This window comes from Phalacrocorax aristotelis, chromosome 1 (genome assembly GCF_949628215.1).
Source record: "Phalacrocorax aristotelis chromosome 1, bGulAri2.1, whole genome shotgun sequence".
Taxonomy (NCBI): domain Eukaryota; kingdom Metazoa; phylum Chordata; class Aves; order Suliformes; family Phalacrocoracidae; genus Phalacrocorax; species Phalacrocorax aristotelis.
Window position 1 is genome coordinate 73,996,691 of NC_134276.1, and position 19,835 is coordinate 74,016,525.

At 43.8% G+C, this 19,835-nt stretch overlaps 1 protein-coding gene across 4 annotated transcripts in view; it reads left to right on the forward strand.

Annotated features, from left to right (window-relative positions):
• GABRA5 (gamma-aminobutyric acid type A receptor subunit alpha5) overlaps window positions 1-19,600 on the forward strand; it is a 57,847-nt gene extending 38,247 nt beyond the window's left edge. For all 4 annotated transcript variants that reach the window (XM_075093591.1, XM_075093582.1, XM_075093602.1 and 1 more), the window contains 4 exons: window positions 10,690-10,833; window positions 16,570-16,722; window positions 18,150-18,361; window positions 19,298-19,600. In XM_075093591.1, the coding sequence (XP_074949692.1) occupies window positions 10,690-10,833; window positions 16,570-16,722; window positions 18,150-18,361; window positions 19,298-19,600 (812 nt within the window). The remainder of the gene's footprint in view (window positions 1-10,689; window positions 10,834-16,569; window positions 16,723-18,149; window positions 18,362-19,297) is intronic.
• The last annotated feature ends 235 nt before the right edge of the window (window positions 19,601-19,835 follow it).

Genomic DNA, 19,835 nt, shown 5'->3' on the forward strand with positions numbered 1-19,835 from the left:
GCGGATGCTTTGAATGGTAGCTCAGCAGATAGGCTAGCTATGATGGGTGAGTTCCTGGTGCCACTCAGGTGGGTGGGAAGAATGTCTGTTGATTATGGTGAGGTCACGGTTTCATTCTGTGATGTTAGATGTGGCCAAAAATACGGTGTTAGTGAAGGCACCCTTCACAACAGAATCACATGGAATATATTCTAAAATTCACTCTGCATTTCTCAAAAGAAACTCCAGTGATACTCCTGGAGAGCTGATCACATTAGCTCTGCTGATATGAAGCGGGAGCTTGCAAAATGAGTGGACCACTGCAATCAAGATTGCTTAGAGAGGAAGATGCTATGCAAAGTGAGTAATGGTGTCAGTCACACTTTGGAGGATACTTCTGTTTGCCTTGCAAAAAGTAAATTAAATCTCTAACATCATCTTCATGACCATGCTGTTTTTTCTAATGAAGCAGTTAATATAGCTGCCTAGTATTGTGATTGCAAATTTAAAGTTCATTACATGTTAGTACAGCGCTCAAACTGGACGATTGATTTGGAATTACCATGTGCCTGGCCTACAAAGACCAACATAGGGTCAGGAAGGTCCCAGGATATTTCAGATTTTTAAATGTCATCCCGGCACATCCTGCTGCTCTGTCGCTCTAGTCCTCTTGCAGCGGATATTTATACTGGCTGTAACAGAAAAAAAAAAGAGAGCATCGGAGGCTGGAATACCAGATTTTGACCTGTTCCATATGAAAAGCAATTGTGTAGCCACCATTAAATGTGGGGTAAAAATCAATTCTCAGATTAGTTCTAGATTGAGACAGCTACGACTAAACCTGAAAATAAAGCAAGAAGCTGTGTTACAAATACTGACTGCAATGAGAGGAAGAAATGGGAAGAGGTGAGAGAAGAAGGTGTCACTTCCTCCCTAACGTCAGCTCTCAGATGAGAGCAGGGACTTTGGGAGAATGACCCGGTGCTGCCTGGTGCCTCAGAGCACCTGGGTGTGTAAAGCCCTGCAGCAAACCCTGTTTAGTCACCCCTCTCAGTCAGCCTGTGGCAGGCATCCCAAGGCGATGGGTGGCACAGCTTAGTTGTCTGCACCGGCGTGTCTGTTGCCATTTGAGGTGCTCCAGGCTGCCCAATGGGAAAACCTTTTCTTTGTTGTTTTTTTTTTCTCTCTTTTTCTGAGTGGAACCTGAGGACCTGCTATCCCAAGATGCACAGCTCAATTTGGTGTGCTGTGTCTGGATTTTAATCCAGGTGCCTATATTGTCAGATTTCACAGCAAGGAGTCAGTCCTAGTCGCGGCAGTCCCAGTGCTTGGGGAATAGATGCACTGCTCTGATGGCTCCCCTGTGGCCATTTGGGCAAGCGGGATGGGGCAGGGAAGAGCTGACACTGTCACCAGTGAGACTGCCTGCGTGGTGGCAAATATGCACAGCCCTTTAAGGGGCATCACTCAAACTGCTGTGCTGTCTCCACAATCATCCTTGAGAGCCATTCTGTATTACTCTGCACAGCTCCTAGCTCAGGGCTCTTCTTAAACGGTGTAATAGCATCCTGTGAAGGTAATGTGTCTGGGTGAATTATCAGAACTGTTCATTAGTATTTGTGTTACATTCATCATTGGCATGACTGTGATTTACTGTACCAGCTTGTAAATAGTCAATTTATTGTAGTGAAGCAGTCAGCAGCCTTGCCTATGCTAATCGTGAGTCACACCTCCAAAATCAGTTACTTTCAGGCAAAATCATACCCTTTTTTTTTCCTTTGCTTTATATTTTTGGTCTCTAAGTCGGGTCACGTTTAGAGTTTTCCCTCATGAACTGGAACTTGTAAAATTAAGCAGAGCCTTCTACCTGTTGTTTGCTTTGAAAAGCCGAAGAAAACAGCTTTTACAAAACAATGTGTCTCAAAATTAATTTCACAGGCATCTTCAGTTCTGTATGTCTCACCACCTCATGGGTACAGTCTGTGCTTCTATTTCATTTCCAAGCCATAGACACTTCTATCACATTCCTATTCCCACCTTTTCCTGAGGTGACTTATAAATTACATTCTGAAACAGAGTCATTTTGACCTAACTTAGGGCTTTATTTTTTTTTAGTAATGATCAGTATAGTATATTAGTGTTACTTAGTAATGAAGTCCCTCAAGACCTGTCTGGTGCATTTCTCAGAACATCCTATTGTATTCCCTGAAGAATGTGACAAGATGATCAAATAAAACTGTGTGTCAGGAAAACATATTAAATACTGCCTATGTTATCAAATTATATTTTATTTTAACTTCAGGAAGGACAGAAATGATCATTTTAGTAAGGCTGAACTTCCTACTGCCCATTTCACAGCTAATGGTGTCCTATTGTTTTTGACATCAGTTTTCTTAGAAAAACTGTTTCAAGTCACAGAATCACAGAATGGCAGGGGTTGGAAGGGACCTCTGGAGATCATCTCATCCAACCCCCCTGCTTGAGCCGGCACACCCAGAGCAGGGGGCACAGGAACGCGTCCAGGTGGGTTTTGAATGTCTCCAGGGAAGGAGACTCCACACCCTCCCTGGGCAGCCTGTGCCACTGCTCTGGCACCCTCACAGGGAAGATGTTTTGTCTCATGTTGAGGTGGAACTTCCTGTGTTCCAACTTGTGCCCATTGCCCCTTGGCCTGTCGCTGGGCACCACTGAAAAGAGCCCAGTGCCATCATCCAGACACCCACCCTTCAGATATTTATAAGCATTGATGAGATCCCCCCTCATTCTTCTCTTGTCCAGGCTGAACGAACCGAAGTCTTTCAGCCTTTCCTCATAAGGGAGATGCTCCAGTCTCCTGATCATCTTAGTCCATGACTAATTCCCTCCTTGGATGTCCTCTGTTGTTCCATCTAGATGATACTGTGCCATTCCAAAAACATTTCATTCTGAGCATTTAGTTTCTACTCACATCTGGAGCTCCCCAATGCATGAAAAATACAGACTTTGTGGATTGGGTCCAGCGCAGGGCTACAAAAATAATTTAAGGGCTGGAGCATCTGTCCTGTGAGGAGAGGCTGAGAGAGCTGGGGCTGTTCAGCCTGGAGAGAGAAGGCTCAGGGGGACCTAATCCATCTGTATAAATACCTGATGGGAGGGAATGAAGAAGAGGGAGCCAGGCTCTGCTCAGTGGTGCCCATTGACAGGACAAGTGGGCACAAATTAAAAAATATTAAATTCCATCTGAACACAGGAAAACATGTTTTTACTGTCAGGGTGACTGAGCACTGGAACAGGTTGGCCAGAGAGATTGTGAAGTCTCCATCTGTGGAGATATTCCAAACCTGACTGGACACGGTCCTGGAAAACCTGCTTTCAACATCCCTGCTTGAGCAGAGGGTGGCTCTGTTGGTGGGGCTGGCTGACCTCCAGAGGTGCCTTCCAGCCCCAACCATTCTGCGATTCTGCGTGATGCAAACTTTTAATCTCATGTATTTATCCACACTACAATTCTTGTCCGTGGCACGTATTTAAAATCATGCGTGCTGTTTATCCATCTGCTGTAAGCTCATACCAGTTTAAATGATCAGTCTTAATTCTGATGATTTCAGGTCCCTAAAGTAATTTCCAAGACCCTCAAATTCTCCCAAGAACAGCAGAATTCATCACAGTAGGGCAAAGTCTTCATTTTAGGCTCTTAATCATTGAATATATGAATACATGTCTCTTGGTATTTAAATTGCTATTTTACTTTAATAACTTAGTGTTATATAAAGCTATTTCCCCATACACCCAATCCGTGCATATTTAGTACCATGTCTTGTTAGTTTTATATTTAAAATTACATTTTCACTACATCTCTTTTCCAATAGTTCTTCCTATAAAGTGATCTCATTTGTAGATTGATTCATTCTTATCAACTCAATTTAATGGGAAATTCCAATTACAGAGCTCAAATCTGGCTTCAGTTGCATAGCTGCGACCATTGACATGCTTTATAATGGGTTAAAAAGTATTCGTGCACAAACAATAAGAAACCCAGCCTGAATCTTAGAATTCAAGCTGGTACATGACGGCTTAGTAGCAGCACTTTTACTACCTGCAGAAGTCTCTGAGAGGTTGTAACTTGGATCTCTACTGAGTTGTCTAACAGCCTCCAAGTGAGTCAAATATATTAGTGGATAGATAAGATAGAAAGATAGATATTTGAATGCATATTCAGACTAATTAGAGCTTCTAAAAAAGCTGACAATTTATGCACATCTTTCACAATCATCAGGCTTTGATGGCGATCAGCAATACTCCAAAGATTAGGCAATCTGATGATCCTGTGGCATGTGCTAAATATCACGATGATAAAGGCTAATAAGCATCACAGAATCACAGGCTGGAAGGGACCTCAGGGATCATCTAGTCCAAACTTTCTGGGAAGAGCACAGTCTAGACAAGATGGCCCAGCACCCTGTCCAGGCGACTCTTGAAGGTGTCAACCCCTTCCCTGGGGAGATTATTCCAATGGTGACTGTCCTCACTGTGAAAAATTTCCCTCTGGTGTCCAATCGGAATCTCCCCAAGAGCAACTTGTGTCCATTCCCCCTTGTCCTCTCCATGTGACTCCGTGTAAAAAGGGACTCTCCATCTTCTTTGTAGCTGCCCCTTAAGTACTGATACATGGTGATGAGATCCCCTCTGAGCCTCCTTTTCTCAAGGCTGAACAGACCCACTTCTCCCAGCCTATCCTCGTATGGCAGGCTTCCCAGTCCTTTGATCATCTTGGTGGTGTAACTGCACAATTGTAATGAATAAAATAGAAAACAAGCCAAAAGTAATCTTTCTATGATATCTTTTTAAGTTAATTCAGCCTCTGACTAGTGTAATTCTGAAAGAAAAGTTTCAGCCATGGTTTGCAGATAAATGGTTTATTTAATTGTGGACTGCAACACAAGCATGCAGGCTGGGCGCCCATACACACAGATCCCACATTTCACAGGTTGCCTCCACTTAATTATGCAGGGACTGCTTTTATGACCTCCTGTGAGGTCAGTCAAAGGGTTTGGGGGTGTTTTGGAGAGGGATTCTTTTTTCCTAAATTATTTTATGCCCTGTTTTGCTAATATGAAAACTTACTGGCAGACATCAGTGTTGGTTTTTTTTTTCATGGGTTATAGCTTCAGAAAATCAGTCCTAGAAATACATCTGGGCCCCATGGACTCAAAGTTTGGACTCAGCCATCCACACCTGGGTTTATTTGACTTAAGGAGCCAAGAAACACTTCCCCCCGCCCCCCCCCCCCCCTTGCCCTGGAGTTTATTCCAAAGCAGAGGACAAAGAAAGGCAAGAAGGGAGCATGTCTGTCATTAGCCACAGGTGCCACCACTGGCCTGTGGTTGGAGCAGTGGCAGGAGAAGGCTCCCGGCTTGTGGGCTGCTTGCCAAATATATGGGAGGATGCTGGACTGCTCATACTGTTTCATTCGCGAATGAAAACAGGGAAGACAGGGCACCCCTCAGTGCCAAGATGAACGGCGGAGATCCTCCAGGTCTTACCAACTGGCTGCTCTGCTTTGTCGGACTTTGTCGTAATGTATTCCCTCCCTGTGGCTGTGGTCGCTCCCCTGCCCTCTGTTCACTGGCATAAGAAAGGCCGCGTCACGCTTTCCTTGCCAGACATATGAGAGCGGGAGGAGGGTGAGAGAAGAGCAAGGGAGATCTTTCCTGTTTTTATAGTGTGGTGTGTGTTGGATGTTAGAATGTAGAAAAATGGGTTTGCTCATTGATAAACAGATATGAGAAGAAATTACTTATTTCATCATTCTGGTAGGTGATAAGCCTGCAGCCATTTATCAAATGTCCACTAGAAGTAAATGTCTGTTGTCATTTTCTCACTTTTAATAACTTTATACCTCTCTGTAATTTTAGCTGTTCATCTCATCTGCTCTTTTTTTTTTTTTTTTTGCTTTTTGAGAGAGTGAGCTTAGAAGAGAAAGAAAAATTTAACAAGCCTTCCCACTTTCCTTGGCAAGCCAACAGAATGATTGTAAAGAACACCAAAATAATTATTTGGATTCATAAAACCAGAAGAAGCCCACTTACTTAAAGTAGAATAAACACCAAGCAGTCTCACTTGGAGGTTCAGTGGCTTTGAATTTGAGTTTGCTTTTACACCACCAGCAGCATTCTCCCAGCTTGCTCACCCAAAGCCTCTACTACATTTTTCTATCACCCTTTGGGAAACTCCTTGTCCTTCCTGCATGTACCAGGTAGAGGATGTGAGAGCCTTATTCCCTTATCGGCAATAAACCTTTCTTATAACTCTAGAAAGCATGAGCTGAAGTTCTTCAGTCCTTCAGCAAGCGTGGCTCGTAGGCAACCTACTGGAAGCTTTACTTAAGTGGAGGAAAGTTTTTACACAATTTGGTATGACAGTGAATAATACAACCTCTCCATTAGCACGTGCTCTATCTTGAGAGCAAAATAACATTATTCTAGACTACTCCCACACATTCAGCTTTCAATATGACTGTGCCTAATTATACCGCATGGGTTGTCAGCAGCAGAGCTGAAGCTTTTGGTAGTCAAGTTTAGGATGACTGGAGTTTGAAGTTTCTGGGAAGATGTGGCAGAAGGTTTGCAGTTGGAAGACAACTTCCTGCTACAAGTACACAGGTTTATCTACCTGGAGGTTTACCTACATGACCAGAAAAGAGACGGTCACTGGTTCACCTGCCACACCAAGGTGCATGGGGTGGCCTTTTCCTGTCAGAGCTGTTAAGTTTCTTTCAAGGGTGTGTGTGAACTGAGGGGGTGGCTCTATCTTTTTACATTCACATTCATGTTTTGACATTTTCTCCATTCTTCTCTTTCTCCCAAGAAGGCTTAGACACTCAGAGCCTGGCCCATAGTGAAGAAAGGAGGCACTAAGCCAAAAAATCTTGTATTACAGCTTTTTAAAACACAGACCATGTTTTCATACATTTGCATGGAAGATAGATGAGGCTTACGTCATATATATGATCCACCACAACAGAATATCTCTAGACTGGGGTAATCTCGTTTCTAATGTGACAGACTTCTTCGGGGCAGGGCGGGGGGAATCACTACAGGTTGCATCAGTTTGGGTTGGGCTCCTCAGGGACACATCTGTTACCCTCTTTTGTCTTAAAGCCCTGCCTATAATTATCCTCCTTCTCCTGCACAAGAACCTCTTGCAATCTCACCCTGATTGCCTTCGAATCAGAGCAGAAGCAAGCAAGGGAGGACGCATTGCAGTGAGAATAAAAATCCTGAATCCTCTGGGACTGCTCATCTATCACAAAATCAACAAACAAAGCAGATAAAGAGCACTGGAAGGAGGAGCTGGAGCCCCGCTTCTAGCTGGGCTGTTCTTCCTTTTTGCCCTAGATACTGTACTCCTGGCCAAGCAGTGGCACAGCTCTCTGTCTCCTAGGCTTGCAATAGGTATTTTCCCATGAGAGAGGACCTATAGGCTGGAAGTCCTTCTCCCAGGCAGGGACTGGCCTCAAGCTCTGCTCTTGCCTGCCTGAGTGCTCTCTCTTCTTACCAGCTGGTCTGGGACAGGCACCCTCCCTTCCTTGCCATGGTTTCGAAAAGAAAGCAGCCTCGCAAAGTATTGCTTGGGAATGCCTGTGAGGTCTTCTGCCCTCAGTCTTAATGACAGGTTTTTTTTTACAGGAGGAGGTGCTGGGCTTCTCCAGAGCACAAGCCTCCAACCTTGTATCAGTGTGTGTGTTTAAGTACCCAGTAAAGGCTGCAATTCAAATCAGAGGCACTGATTTATTTTTGGACTCCCAAGGCTAGGTAGAGCAGAGAACTAAAACATCTGAATACTTGTTAAGCCTTACAGGCCTGTGTTCCTGTGTGGTTGCAATTTCAGTGGAATTTGGTTACAGTGCTCTCACTGGGAAGCGTCTAGTTGGACTGAATTACTGTGTGTCCTTGGCAGAAAACAGGACAAACCCAATTCCCCCAGTGCCTGGGATCCTTGCAATAATGGAATGGCTGAGGAGGGATACATCTGGATCATCCCAGCAAGAAGTCCAATGCTTTTTTTTTTCTTTTGCATAGGAAGTAACATAGGTAAAAATAAAATTCTCTGACAATCCCAAATCTTCCTACAAAAATCCAACATTCACTGGGGATATCAGCACACGAACAACAACATATACCAGATAAGCATTTAAAAAGGAGGGATTTCTGCAGCGCCTTTTTAAATGGACCCGTCTCCTTCTACTTGCTTTCTCCAGATCTGGCTTCAGAATTATTTACAACATGTTGTAAACTTGTAATCGTCTCTGAGATGAGAAAGTGTCTCAGCTGTAAAGGGAGGGTGAAACACCATCACTTTTTGTGATGCAAATATTTTGATATAGGGAAGAAATTCCTTCTTAGCCTTTCAAAGCGGTTCATGAGATGTAATGATACACAGTAATGACGACACACAATAATTTTACTGCACAGCTACAAATACAAGCACATGAAAGGCGTGTGGGCAGTCCTGCATGGCTGCATGGCCATAACAAGGGATGGAGGATTCATAGAGCCTCAACTTCCAAAGCCTGGATCAGCTCCAGCCCTGAATACAGCAGCAACAGCTGTCAGATATGTGACAAAAAAAAGATCTCTTCTTATCATTATCTTTCTTAGTCCATAATTTTTTTCTCAGAAGGTTATCCACTGTTTAATTACTCCCTCAGTTAGGAAATTGTGTCCCGTTCTTCATCTGAATCTCCCTGAAACCATCTTTGCTTTGCTTTTCCTTTTGTCATTAGTACAAGAAATTCACCCTGGTTTTAGACCTCTTTTCTGTATGCAAGTATCTATACTCAGCGCTCGAGTCACGTCTCAGTTTCTTGTCAGTGAGCTAAATAAGCTGAGCTCCTTAAGCTTCAAATCATGACTTGTTTTCCAATCCCTGGAGATACTTGTGACCCTCTTTTGAACTCTCTCCCCCTCTCTGTCCTCGTTATTTTCATATCTGTTCTGAAGTGTGGACAACAATGCACGAATAGCCATAAGCCGTCAGACCAGAGGTGTATCTAGCCTAGAGTCCTGCCTCTGGCAGCATTTCCCGCAGATGCCACAGGAAGATTAACAACAGTAAAAACAAGGCACTGCTTTCTTCCTTGATACCCGCTCCAGCATCCAAGTGATCTGCTGCTCACTGTGCTACACACATATGCTCTTAACCTGGACAGGGATCACTTCTCATTTTCTGCTTGACGTTCCTGGTTGTATGAATCCCGGGACAGCCTTCGCATATTTCTTGCCACTGCAGCACCTCAGAAGCTCATGATGACCCACTGCCTGTGAAAATTTTTGAGTCCTCCATGCAGTTGCAGCTTTCCAAGACAGCTTACAGTCACCAGCAAACAAAATTTGCAGTCTGTTGGAGCCAGTACACACAATCCTTCAAGCTAACCTCCTGCCCTTGACTCTCGAGTCCTTATCTGGAAAGCCACCATGTGTTGCCTCCTGCACAGATTGCATTGAACTAGGATGTGAGTTTTTTCCAGAAGAAAACATTCTGCACCCCCAACTTACAAGTTACAGAGTGCAGAAGGGAAGATATTAGTATTTGACTTCAGATCGCTTCTAGCTCTACCAGCTTTTCACCTCCTATTTGGAGAGTAAGCCTTGCCTGCTTTCCAGAGATTTTAGTACAATGGACTCCAGCCTACTGTAACATGCCTGCAGTAATGTTACTTGAAAGCTTTCAGTGATCAGGGTGCTCTAAAAAGTGTGCGATCTACTTAAATTAAATAAAATATATTTAAATGTATAGTTGGCTCCTGGATTTTTTGAGACTTTATCTGCCGAGAAGGCTTAAAAAATAAAACTGACGCTGACTGTCTTTCTAAAAGAAGACTGAGATTCCCTCATAATAGCATAATTACTCCAGGTGTTAAGGCATTAAAAGTAACAGCAACATTATAGAGGAAGGAATGAGCTGGCAGTACTGCCACCACCTTTATTTCCTAGGACTTGCAAATGGCTGTGAGAGAAATCTTATCACATTCACATCTCCAGGTGTGCAGGTGTTCCCATGCCACCACCCATTTGCTCTGGTACACACAACCCCCCCACTCCTGCTCTCCCTCATGCAGCCTCACCCCTGAATCCTGCCTCTGCTCCTCAGCATCACAGGCACTCACATCCCAGCTTCCTTTACCTACAGCCGCCACCTGCACACAAGACCTACCCCATCATCCACACATACATATCCCAAAGCCAGTGCACACACCAGACCCCGCACTTGCACACGGCATCACTTAGTATTTTATCCTGGAGATGGGGCAAAACACAGAAGGTCCCTGTTGTCCAGGCGCTTAAAGTGTCTGAGTCCTTCTGAGGGGGGAAACCAGCAAAATGCCTCTTGCAGCTTGCTGAGGTTTAGGAGCTGCCAGATAGGTAAGTATGGGCCTGAGCTGCTCTTTCCCAAATCAAATGGTTTTGATGGATTATATTTATACCTCCACTGTTCCAGCCTTCAACAAACCATCCCACACATCTGTTATATTAGAAGGCTTCAACCTAATTTTTTTTTTTTTTTGAGCTGGGCATATGGGAACATGATTATATCATCTTTATTTGTCTTTCTCCATTCACTTTCAATCCTCCATTCTTCCCTCTCCCTACCATTTATCATTTAAGGATCCACTAAATATTACACGGTGTTTTTTACTCATTGCCGTCTTTTTCTCCCCCTTGTCAACAGATGCTTACCCCAATTCTGAAGTGATCTATGTGTGGACTAATAGCACCACAACATCTGTGGTGGTGGCTGAAGATGGTTCACGACTTAACCAGTACCACCTGATGGGACAAACTGTAGGGACTGAAAACATCAGTACCAGTACAGGTAGGGAGAATATTTCCACCCTATGGTTGCTGATAGCAGGAGCAGGAGGGGAGATCCACTGGCTCCAGTTATTTTGCAAGGAAGCTGGGGAAGTATCTGTGGGGCATGGGGTGTTGGGGAGATCCTGTGTGGGTACCTGGCTACCTAGCAGAGGCACTGAAACACTGAGAGGGTTATATACTGGATCTTCAGTATATTGCAAGGCTGTTGCTGAAGATGCATCCAAGTCCCTGCTATTTAACGGGAGCACTGGAGAAGCTGCATGCAGCTTCTTGGCGACTCTCTTTGCTGAGGCTGCCAGCGCTATTGCTGGCTTATTTCCCTGTGGGAGGAACCACCCCGCGAGGCAAACACCACCCACGCATTTGATCCGTTTCAATCATTGCTTTAAAATGATTTGCTTGATGAAACCGCGCGGGGGGGGGAGTGGAGGGCAGGTGGGGGCTGTGGCATGGCTCTGCAGCATGTGTGGGGGACCACGTGGCCAGAGAGGAGGTGCAAACCCTGAGGATTCCCATTTCCTCCTGGGCTGCAAGCGGAGGCACCAGATGTGGCAGCATTAGGGAAGCAAAGAATCTTTAATCCCAGGCCGGGCACCCACGTGAGCCATGTCCCCCTGCTTCTTAAGGCTCCCACGCAAGGGCAGCCCTGGGTGTGCATTGGCAGGGGGACTCCCGGGGGGGTCGAGGCCAGGACAGGGGTCATGTAGGCTCAGAAGGATGGGGGCTTAACCAAGTTACACAATGTGCTCAGCTGGAGAGCATTAGTGGCACCCAGCGTGGGGGCCTCTCAGCCTGGAAGCAAAATATCCTGCCGTGAAGGGAAGGGGGATTTCCACCGCTGCTGGTTGCATGGGGCTTGGGGAGGGGAAAGAGCGCAGCCTGCAGCCTACAGCAACACGGCAGGGAGCAATTCCTGCTGGCAAAGCACAACAGAGTCTTCTGGTGATGCACTCTGTCCCTGGTGAAAAAGGATGGGCTCTGAGCTGAAGGCAGGACTGTGGAGGTCCTGCCGAGGTTGTAGACCGAGTTAGGAACCTGTTACTATCCACAGGAAATTTAGGAGATGTGAAAACAGGTACACGTACACTCACACACAAAGTTAGTTGGTCCAAAACATGAAGGCGTGTAAAGCTTTCTGCTCATACTGTCCAAATACGGCAAATAAAGAGGGGGCAGCTGAGCCTGCCGCTTACTCTCCCAACAGGAAACAAAGTGAGGGAAAGCTTCCCTCGGGCAGCACAGGGGAACCACACAACACAACTGCCGTTTCCGTCCTATGCATCTTCACCACATCCCTTGCCCATTTCAGGAGACACAAAGCTGTTGCTAAAGCAAAGATATCTAAAGTCAAGGGAAGCATACAGACAGAGGCAGAGCAGCCACCACTGCAGAAAAAGGACGAGTATGCTATCTCCCGTTAAAGAGCAAAGACACTTTTTTCCTTACCAGTTTACCATCATAGCTGCGTTGTTTTCTGCAATGAAGGGCAGCTCCCCTCTCGCCTTCATCATTGCCAAGAAAAAGGTCCAGAGGATGTACTGGGGCATCTCCTACAAGTTCGTCCTCCTCCTCAGAGCAAGAAAACCATCCAGCCCAGGCAGTGAGTGCTCCAGTGTGTCAGCTCCGGGCCGCTTCCAGTTTGCAGCCTTGCCTGTGAAAGCTTCTTGTACTCCTCAGCCCAAGGAAGCAGGGGACTCTTCAGACAAATCCCCAGATTTCTGCCCAGTAACCACCTCTCTCCTGTATCCTAAGATTCAGGCTAATAAATGCTTGTTTTCCAACATCAAGATTTTATATTGATGTCCCGGGTTACATCTGGGCTGGCTGGATTCTGATTACAGGGTGGATCGCAAAGAGCAGGACACAGATTGTAACAGGGGATTAGTAAAATACAAAAATCCGATTTCGCACAGAGAAAGCATCAGTCAGTGATGGATTTTCTGGACTTCATCAGGCTCGTAGGATGCCAGTAATCAGGGTTACTTCTGAGCGCCCATCTAGGGCATTTCTTCCCTCTTTTGAACTGTTGAATGTGAAAAAGAAAAAACAAATAGCTATTGCATAAATCCAAGTGCTTGGATTTTTTTGGTGGGTTTTTTGACACACAAGTCAAACTATGCAGCTCTTGCAGTTGCATAGACAAGATGTTTGCATATGTCATAGGACAGTTATGCTCTCCTTTCTAACAGATTTTTTTTTAAATGGAAATGCTGGTCCTGCACGAATCCCTTGGGACTCTGCTTATTTTGTAGGCAACCCACCATGTTTATCTGTCTTCTCAGAGAAGATATCCTGGCACTCCCAATTCACCAACCAATCTTGAAATTAGGAACGTTTTAGCCGTGCCACAGAAAATAGCTCTGACATGTGCCACCTATTATTTGTTGGTTTGATGTTTTTTTTCTTCTTGTGCTAACATCCCCAAATGTCATTCCCCCAAAAGAGAAGATATTTGACTACTCACGCTGCTTCCAACAGGCCTGACATCTGTTATGTCCTGGTGGTGCAAGTGCGGAAAACAATCAGATGCAGGACTTGGGTCCAAGTGGATCTTGCTGCTTTCTGCAAATGGTTGCCCAGTTCTGTTTCCCATACCCAGAATCTCTCATCGCTAACTTAGGATCTGCAGTGCTACAAAACAAAACAAAAACCCACTCTTTTATCTTCTGCCAGCTGGAGCCTGAGCTCTGAAATATCCAAAGCCTAAATAATAAAAGAAGCATTCAGCCCTTCATTTTGCACCAAATAATTCTGATTTTTCCTTGAGATTAGTCTTTCCCATGCATCACTATAAAAAGGACACAGGCATTTCTCAGGGGCCAAAATATTCTGGGTGTCAGCGTGGTCAGGGACTGCGGTGACACAGACCTAACGTCAGGATCTTGTCAGAACAGTTGTGGGTGCACCTGAGTCCAGGTACATCCAGTAAACAAACAAGCCTGGGAGCGGGTCCATCCTCATTAAAATACTCTGTTGAATCCCAGCATAATGGCAATGGACGAATGCATGTAAGATCCTGGAAGAACTGTAAGCGTGACTTCTAGAACTCCGTCATCTAGATACCCCCAAAATACCACAGCACCTTTTAAAGCATAAAAAACCCCTAAAGACCAGCAGCAGCACAGTAGCATAACTCTGTGAAGAAATGCAGCCCTTCCTACTCTAGGGCTTTTCATTAGTGCTAAATTTGTTATTAAAATTGTTATGTGCAGTAGTGAGTGGACCCCATCGGGAACATGATTCTCTTTTAAGTGCTACATAAACCTATAACAAAAATTAACTCTTGCTCAAGAAAGCTTATGGTCTAAGGATAAACAGTGGCCTTTCAGAAGTAAAAGGGAGCTTTGCCACTCCAGCAGAGCCAGGATTTTGTTCTATATAACCAAACAGTCAACTCAGGCAGCTTTTAGCTTTACTTTAAGCAGTGGTCCCAGGACATTAAAAACCAAGCTGTGGGGTTTTCTTAAGCCCTAAGTCTGCGGGAGGAAGCCCTCCTAGTGTAGGCATTTTTGAAAAGGACAGCATGGGAAATCGGAGAAGATATTGGCTGGAAGAAGAAAAGTACAAAATCAAGGTGATATCATTATTTCACTGGAGACAAGACAGTTTAAAGAAAATGATAAGGTAAAAATCAGCTGTGGAGGGCCATCAAAATGTAGGCATTCATTTTCTGCATTTACAAAGGAAAAAAGGGATCCTGTTGCTCTGCTGAAGCTGTGTAGATTTCTTTTTCATTCCGGCTCCAAAAGCATACTGTCAAAATCAATACTGCACATCGTCACTCCTTAGTGAGCAGGAAAAGTGTGACTGAGACACATCCCAGTGCAGTAGCAACTCAGAAACAGATTACAGGCGCATAGACCCTGCTGCTCGTGGCATATTTTATGGGTAATCTACAAACTGAATGCTCCTAAATAAAGAGCAGGCAGGGATCCTCCTGATACCACAGCATGTTCAGCATCCCTGGTTCAAAATTACACTAAATGGAAGGGAATTAGATGTTGCTTCCCAGGGATTTTCTCCCCAGTTTCACAGCATTCCCTGTCCATCTCCACATCCCTCTTCAGGGAAGTGTTTCACCAGAAAATCAGACTCCAGAAGTCATAAAGATTGAGGCAGCTGTCAGGTAAGGTATTTCTGTGCTATTCCAGTCTTTCTGTCTAAAATCCTCAGCACGAACAAGGTCTGTAAACTTCATCCAGAATAATGGAGCTCCTCTAGCATGACGTATCAGTGCAGCTATACCTGCAAAAGCCCTTTCACTGTAGACCTGTTCTCTGCTAATTAGCCATATTGTCACTTAGAAATAATCTGCCAAATTGAACTGCTTAGCAATGCTGGCTGCAGCTCAACTCGGGCTATTCACTCAAGGCAGAATCAGTCTGTATTATGTTTTCCTTTTGTGGCTGGTCTGTAGAGACTTAACAGTCAGGCCTTGCAGCAGAGATTATAGCTATATTTATTTTCTTCTTGGAGGACATTATATATTTCAGAACAGGTATTACTCTGTTTCGTCAGTACCCAGCTGACTGATGCATGCTTTTAAATTAATTTGATATCAGTGTGAGTGGAAATCTGTTAGGGCTTGAAGGGGTTGGTCATTTTTTGTTCTTACATTTTGTTTTTACTCTTATTTTTCCTAGGCAAATAGTAGCCTATTTTTAGCTAGCAATATTTTGGCTTTGGGGAGCAGTTACTATCAATGAATAGCCTTCAGTAACAACTATATAGTTTTACAGGAACAGTCTGAAAGAAACAGTTAAGTTTTGATTTTTTCTGAAACATTAGGGGAGGTGAGAGCTGGTCTGTCGATTTTGGAGTGCATTTTTTTATGCTTTTATTGAAATTCAGAGGACCTCACAAAAGCCAGATTAAGGCAATGCTATGAATTTGGCATAAAAAAAAAAAGACATGGAATTTAGCACTGCTGTAGCAGCTTTCAGTGAATTCTCCATGCAGGCAGTACAATATTCATTGCACAAGTGAAAAAGACATGGCACAATATCTATCCAGAAACAGATTATTTTTCCAAGGGCTAAGGTGTACCAAAACCACCAGGAAAACTGCATGCGCTAGGGGGATTTCTTTTTTTTCTGGAGAAGCAATCTGTTGGGTTTGGGTACTCAGATCAACAAGACCTCGCAGGTTCCATGGGCAAAGCTGCAATTTTTGCAGCACCAACACTGGGACAGGCAGTCCCTACAGTGCGGTGCAGAAGGGGTGTCTGGACCCATTCTCATTCTTGAAAGCTGATGGCTTGGCAGTAACAGTTGCCCTAATGAGGTTAAGTCCTGTTGCTAAATCAGGTTTCTAGGAGTAGATGTCCTTAATCATTACTCTGGTAAGACAGTTTCTAGCACTGAGTCAAAACTGGGCAGGTCTCAGGCAGTGCCAGCAACCCAGGGTTTTGGCAACAGGGTTTGGCAACAGGATTTTTTTAAGCCTGTGGACATCAAGACATCCTGGGAGCATAAAAGGACCGCAGCTTTTCAGTGCAGCAGGAGCAGTCAGTTGTTGTCTTCTGCTTTTGGGGACTGAATGTGAAGACTAGCAGGATCTAGTTGCACCTCCGTCTCAAGTCCTGGTTTTCCACAGCACAGAAATTCAGGCATTTTTCATGCAATTAAGAATGGCAGAATGGTATCCTCAGATGCGGGGTGGAGCTGGCCTGCTTAAGTCCCTAAATCGGTAAGCCTCCTGTATTTTACCCATATGCGCATTTTTCTCCTTCTAGGCGAATATACTATTATGACAGCCCATTTTCATCTGAAAAGAAAAATTGGTTATTTTGTCATCCAGACATACCTTCCTTGCATTATGACTGTGATCTTATCGCAAGTGTCGTTTTGGCTAAACAGAGAATCTGTCCCTGCTAGGACTGTCTTTGGTGAGTATCCCACTTTCTCCCAGCACATGGGTAGGAATGATTCGGCTTGTGGAACTGATTTGCTGTAACATAACCACAGTGCACTCTTGCTTATTTCTGCTTGAGATGTTCTAGACATTCCCTTGTTTTCTTCCAGTTTAAACTCAAAATCCATTTAAAAACACTGCCTGGGCTTTTTTGGTAAAGTTAAGGCAGAAATTGCTCAAGAATCAATTACATGGAGGTTAAGGACAGAAGACATAAGAATCAGATTGGTGTGATTTGTGGGTTTTTTTTTTCCACTCAGGTAAAATACTGGATGGTTTAGAACGAAAAAGCATACATATTATCATATTTAGTGTATACTCTAGCTAAGCATTTGAAACAGACTTCAAGACAAATGTCTTCAAGACATTTTGTTTATCTCTGTTTTAAGATGTTTATCTGGGAAAACCATGTAGAGGTTAATTAGTGACAATTATCTCTATTACCATCAAACAAATTAATATGATTTTGCATTTAGAAAACATATATTTGCTACAGAAGTTGTCATGGAAAAATCCTTTGGGGTCTCTTAAATTACTCAATTTATCACTAGAAGATTGCAGAAAATAAACACAGTCTTAAGTAGAAGGTTGATGAAAAACAAAATTTTGACTAGATGAAAAATGAGGGAGCAGGAACAGTTTATTATGTAAAACTTGTTCTTAAAAGAGTCATTCTTCTATACAAACCTACTGAAGCCAGTCAGCAGTTTTGATCAAAAATCAGTTCAGCAAGCTGTATGGGGAGAGAGAACATGGGTACCAGCATCACCTGGCTGACTGGGAGTACCTGTTCTAGGTTTACAGAGCTGTAAGTGGGAGTTGAATTTTGTCCTATTGGGGGCATCCTTCCACAGATGAAAGTAGTGGCAGCTCTGTCGTTTACTGACCTATGTGAAAGGAGGAGCTACAGTCAAGGAAATCAATAACAGCCAACAATTTCATACATAATATCTCCATGTGAGGAAATAAAATCCATAATCCTACTTTTTTATGCAAATTACTGCTAAACAGGTTGCTCACTGAGTTTATAATGTACCACTTAATGAGGGACACCCCTTACATACCATGCATCAGTGTACAGAGATAAAATACCCCTAAGATTTTTGTTTATGTAACAAGCTGGGTTTGTGTTACCCTTAAAAATACTTATTTAGATACACTGTAACTAGAGATAACCGGAACACCACAGAAGTAAACACCTGAGGGCAGAGGCTTGTATTCTTTTCTTACTGAGCAAAGTATCTTACACTTTTGGACCATAATGTATAAACACTCACTGACTTCATGTGGCCTTCTTAGGTAGCGTGCCGAACTGGGGCCTGCTTGTAACTCGTTAGGGATCTCGTAAGGGCTACCAAACTGATCTCTACCTCTTTTTTTTTTTTTTTCCCTCCTTTACAGGAGTAACAACAGTCCTCACCATGACCACCTTAAGTATCAGTGCCCGTAACTCTTTGCCGAAAGTGGCCTACGCTACTGCAATGGACTGGTTTATAGCTGTCTGCTATGCTTTTGTGTTTTCTGCATTGATTGAATTTGCAACAGTCAACTATTTCACCAAGAGGAGTTGGGCATGGGATGGCAAAAAAGCCCTGGAAGCTGCTAAAATCAAGGTGCTTACATTTTTTAAATACCTAGAATAAAAAGCAGTTACTCAGCATAGCTGAAATAACTGAATGGACAATTTTCAGCTTCTTCATGAAAAAGGTACCTAATTACCTCATGACATACTTTCACCTTCCTATAGAGGAATATTTGCAAGGAAATATGCTGCCTTCTTTTCCCAGAGACAGACTATCTGTCTCCACCAACTGTATGGAGTGGACTGTTTTCAGAAGGATATAGGGCATTAAGTACCTATGGCATGGGATTTCAGTGACCAGATGTCTGATAATAGCACACATATACTATGAAATATGTATCTGCAGAGCACTCCCTATGCACTCCCCCAAATAAATGACAACTCAGTGTGAGCTCTATGAGTCAGGGTCCCACCACAGTATCCCCAATAAAAAAGAGACAAAAGAGCAGTTCTGTGAAAATACACGCTTTCAAGTTTCAAGCGGAAATTAAAATTTTGGAATAGGAGTGACTCTTAGCAAATGATCTCCTAGAGAGAGCTCGCACCTGCAGGCATCCCGAGAGAGCAATACAAAGAGGGGAGGCTAGCAGGGGCAAAGAGCCCTTCACCACACTCCTTGCTACAACCAGGAGGGTGATGTCTGTGCCTTGGCAGCTGCCCGTGGAGCAGCAACCTCTGCAGGTGCAGGACCACATTGTCCTGACAAAAGAAGCTGCTAATGCTCACACCAGGTGGGATCCAGGTCCTGCTGGCTGCTCTTAGCTTTCTCTGGTGTCAGGGAAAGTTTAACCTGGGTAAGGGCTATAAAATGAGAGCAGAAACAGCTGTTTGTGAGTCAAAGTTGGAGTAGCCAACAGGCATTTGTTAGCATGATTGATTATGCTACTTAGATTTTTGGGTTAATATCTTGAGAACATGTTTCCACTCTCTGTTCCTGCGGCCTAATGTTTTGTCCTTTACCCTGCAGAAAAAAGAGCGCGAATTGCTGGGAAATAAATCAACTAATACTTACAGCACTGGGAAGATGACCCCTGCACCAAACATGCCAAAGGACTCAGCCCCATCTGTCATCTCGAACACTGCATCTGCTCCAGTGAAGCCTGCAGAAGAAAAGCCCGCTGAAAGCAAAAAGACTTACAACAGCATCAGTAAGATTGACAAAATGTCCCGGATAATTTTTCCAGTGCTGTTTGGAACTTTTAACTTAGTTTACTGGGCCACATATTTGAATAGGGAGCCTGTTATTAAAGGTGCCAATTCTCCAAAATAAACTGAAGGACTCTAACGCCACACGTGAGCCATACTTACAAAGCAGATGCTACCAAGGAAAATTTGAGATCCAGACGACTTTCTACATTTGGGCAATATTCTTCAGGAAGTTTTTTGCATGTTTAATAATATGTACAATTAATATTGCCTTGATTGTTTCTACATGTAACCTCAGATGTTTCGGAGACAATTATATTACTTACAGCAACAGATCTTTATAAAAGATCAGAAGACAT